Source organism: Siniperca chuatsi, linkage group LG5, assembly GCF_020085105.1.
Source record: "Siniperca chuatsi isolate FFG_IHB_CAS linkage group LG5, ASM2008510v1, whole genome shotgun sequence".
Classification (NCBI taxonomy): Eukaryota; Metazoa; Chordata; class Actinopteri; order Centrarchiformes; family Sinipercidae; genus Siniperca; species Siniperca chuatsi.
This window is the reverse complement of record NC_058046.1, coordinates 19,025,569-19,029,755: the sequence shown is the minus strand read 5'-3', so window position 1 is coordinate 19,029,755 and position 4,187 is coordinate 19,025,569. Positions and strand designations below refer to the sequence as shown.

At 40.1% G+C, this 4,187-nt stretch overlaps 1 protein-coding gene across 14 annotated transcripts in view; it reads left to right on the top strand.

Moving 5' to 3' along the window:
- The window catches only part of ank1a (ankyrin 1, erythrocytic a), a 95,871-nt gene that overhangs the window by 49,725 nt on the left and 41,959 nt on the right, over positions 1-4,187 (top strand). For 6 of the 14 annotated variants that reach the window (XM_044197105.1, XM_044197102.1, XM_044197100.1 and 3 more), the window contains exons 1-2: positions 12-766; positions 1,718-1,739. The exons of 3 other annotated variants lie outside the window; for them this stretch is intronic. In XM_044197105.1, coding sequence (XP_044053040.1) covers positions 558-766; positions 1,718-1,739 — 231 coding nt within the window. In that variant the 5' untranslated portion in view covers positions 12-557. Of the gene's footprint in view, positions 1-11; positions 767-1,717; positions 1,740-4,187 lie in introns of those variants that run through there. 5 more of the 14 variants (XM_044197106.1, XM_044197107.1, XM_044197099.1 and 2 more) reach the window with 3 other exon arrangements.

Sequence of the window (4,187 nt, the reverse complement as noted above, 5' to 3'; positions counted from 1 at the left end):
CCAGGCGCTTTGTCACTGTAAGTCACCTCACAGACCGAAACAGACCCGCTCTGAAAAAACACACCCATTCTCCACAGTAACTCTACGCTACTCTGGTATTGCCTGTCCCGTGAACGATTGAAACGATTGTCTGGCTGTCACAAAACATACAGGAGACACAGAGATGGGCGTGACGTGTGGGGAAGAAGGGACAGGTGAAAGAAGGGATAAAGTTGGGGTGACACAGAGTGTTGGGGTGCAACAAAACCTTAAAGGTGGAGAGGATGGATGAGGTGGAGAGCAGAACATAGAGTGTGAAGGAGGATAGAAGAAGGGTGAGAAAAAGATGGAAATGAAAAAATAAAAGGAGTTTGAGGCAAAAAGAAAGTGAGATAGTTGGACAAATTAAGTTAGAGAAAATGGAAAAAGGATGTAGGTATGGTGAGAGTGTGGGGTGTCCATTTGTTTTTGGCTGCGTGTGAAATGTGTGTCTTTAGATACAGGCAGCATTCCTCCAGAGATAAACCCCTGGGCCCCCGTCCCCTCAACCCCCACCCTCCCCAGTCTCTCCACCCACCATGCTTACTCAAGTGTGTGTGTGTGTCTGGGCGGGTGCGCGTGTGTGTGTGTGTTCGTGTTTACATCGGACGGGGGTCTGCGTGCCCTGTACCACAGTACTTGCAGGGGGCAACAGAAAAGACAGCTGTGTGTTTGAGAGAAACAGAAAACTTAAGAAAGAGAGCGTGGAGGGCCAACAGGCATGCCAGTCAAGACCGTCACTTTTGGAGTGAGTACCACCATCTCTGCTGCTCTCCGTCTCCTCTTCCACCTTCCTTCTTTTACACTCTCACTTCGTCTCTTTTCCTGCCACTCTCTCTTGTCTCTTCATATTATCTCTCTCTACCTGTACTCGTCTCTACTACTCTTATTTTATTGCTGTCTCTTTTGCAATGTTTTGTTCTGTTATAAAATCCTTGGTTGCATTTTCTCAGATGTAATGCACCTGCCAACGATCCCTGTCTTTATTCTTTCACATCAGACAGTAATGGGCCAATACTCTTGTCACTGGCTTTGCTCCCAGTTTTAAATCCGTTTCTTTCATATTTACTTTGTCTCTAACACATGAATATTGATGTATTGCTATTTACTCTTTGTCCATTTTGTTCAAGCTAATTTTTTTAATTCAGCACATGCCTCTCTGCGTTTGTTCTCTGTTTGCTAAGTACCATTCTTGTTCTCGTCCGTTCGTCCGTCCACATGAACTGTTTTGGAAACTTCTCGCTGGCTCCACTCTGACCGTTTCTTCTTGTTTGCAGTCCTGAATATGACCTCGTCTTTTGTAATGACAATGTCAAAGAAAAATGAGAGACCGAAAGAGACAGAAAGAGAGAGGCAAGCCATGGAAATGTAAACATTGGTCCTGCTTAATAAGAAAGTGATATGTCACTTGTGAAATACAGACTTGTTATGGTTTTTATCAAAGCTCTAAAGAAGTGACGGAGCGTTAAAAACACATAGTAAGTCATTGCTTACAGACCCAAACATAACCTGTTCTGATCAAACTCATAAGACTCAGCCTCCCATAGCAACATGGGAGGGAGCTGGAGTATCTTTAGGAGTTGTGATGCATGTGCGTCCAAGATTAGTATAAGTGCGTATATGTGTGGGTGTGTATCATGTTCTGTTTTCCTCCTTAATCTTGTTTTTGACTTAATTTGCTCCTCTGTTTGATGTTCAGATGTCAACCAGGATTAGCTGTGGTAAGTAAACTAGAGGTCAGTAAACTGATTAGCGGGTCAATTAATGAGATTCTTTCAGCGTGGCTTCACTGAAGACTATAGACTATTTAATCCACTGAGCCAGCAGAGGTAATGGTAACACATAGGGCACACACTCACAAGGCCTTGCTGCCTGGATGTCTGAGTGCTAATTTAGTGTCAAACACAGTTTACCTGGGGTAATAGGAGAAGAGGTTGTGACATTTTACTGTGGATGATGCAACTTGAAGTAATGTGCCTGTTGTGTTCATAGTTTATCTGTCTGAGGATGAACTGCAGTCAGTTTTACAATACTGTTAGTAGTTGTTGTGTTTTTTCACTTAGTAGCATTTAGTTCCTCCCAATAATATGAGATATTTGCAAGTAACCAGACCAACTGGCCAAAAGTAAAAGTAAAAGGAAAGTGGGCAATGGTTAATTTAAACAGCCAAAACACCCTTGTGTATCTGAGAATAACAGTGAGCAGTAATGGAAGAAGTATTTGCATCCTTTACTTGAGTGAAAGTAGCAATACAGCAAAATACTCTGTTACAAGTTAAAGTCCTGCATTCAAAATTTTCTGTAAAAGTTCAGAAGTATTATACTTAAAGTACTTAAAGTATTAAAAGTAACAGTACTCATTATTCAGAATGAGTGTTATTATATGCATTATGTGATTGGATTATTATTACTGATGATGCATTAACATGTAAGCAGCATTTTAATGTTGTAGGTGGTCAACATAGAGCTAATTTTGACTACTTTTATATACTGTTGGGTAGTTTAATCAATAACAAAACATTTTATAAACTCATCACATATTTTGTTGGTAAAATCTCAGTCTGAATAAATAGTCACTATAGCAGTCATGTAAATGTAGTGCAGTGAAAAGTACACTATTTCACACTAAAATGTAGTGGAGTAGTAAAGTATCATAAAATAGAAACACTCAATCACAGTACAAGTACCTCAAACTCTTACTTAAGTGCAGTACTTGAATAAATATACTTAGTTATTTTCCACCACTGTAAAAGAAAATGCTCACAACATCACTGAGCATTCACTGGATTTTCTGTAGCTGTTTAAGCAGATGCAATACTAGACATTCAATTAACAGTGCAAATATGTCAGTTACACATCAGTTATGTTATTAATTAATAACTTTATTTATGGTTATATGAAGTTTAAATGTTTAGTTTTACAGTATTAGATCAGTCCAATATTTGGACTGAAGTTACATATATTCTTATATATTATATTCTTCTTTCACTCCAAACAGTTATAGTTACAGTTATTCTGTATAATTACTGTTGTGTTAATGTGAACTAAAACATAGGATGTTTATCATATCTACCTATCCTCCAGAGGTTCCGAACCCTATCTCCTCCCTATGGCTTTCACCCTCTTTGTCACCCCCACAAAAGATCACAAAAACCATGACAATCTCATCGTCAAGCGCAGAGGCTGCAGCAGGGCCAGATTTAAAGAGACAATCAATGAGTGCGGCAGGGACAAACAGTGGGATACAGAGAGGGGGAGGCTGGGAGTGTGAGAAAATAAATAGTAAAAATGGGACAAGAGGCTTCGCCACATACAGGGAGTAGAAGTAGACAGACAGCCAGATTTCCATACAGACAGACAGTGTTGAGTGGGGGAATGTAACAGATTCATCCCCAGTGACCCGCTCGCTTGCTTCCTGTAAGTGTGTCCATAGCTGAACGCTCCCATGGGTCTCAATCTGACTGACTCTACACTTAAAACATCTCTGTAGCCGGAAACAGCCTGCTGCCTGCTCAACCTCTTCAAGCAGCCTGAAAGATGGAGGCCCGAGACATAAAGGACAGAGAGAAAAAAAAAATCAATTTCTACAACAAATGCAAGTCAGCAGAAAATGGTGATGAAATGGCTGTTTAAGCACTCTGCAGTAATTTCCATATCCGCTGTTAAGTGTTCCCCTAAAATGTATAGAAACCGTCCAGTCACACAGTTAGTTTAAATACATGGAGATATCGAGTTTAGCAGGGAGAAAATAGCACACATTATCCAGAGTTTGGTGTGCTTGCACAATTGATGTTGTTTAAAGTTCAGGAAATAATATTGCAAGTAAAGTAGGACTTGTGACATGCTGAACATATGTATGCACCTTATTTTCACCTTTCTGCTGGGTGTAAAATAGCTGTGGTGGCACTTAAAATATTTATGATTTGCACCTGGTGCTGTGTCAGTAAATTCATGTTGTTGTGTGTGTGTGTGTGTGTGTGTGTGTGAGAGAGAAAGAGAGAGAGAGAGAGACTGTCTGTATATTGTGAAGTTTATGTTAGTTTTATTAGAAATGCTAAGATTCTCTGAAGCAGATAGTAGTTCCTTATCCAAGTAAAATCACCCTGGATCTTTGGCAGAGAGATTCTCTCATTGAAATTCAGTGGAAGAGCTCCAGGATTTGTCTCTTGA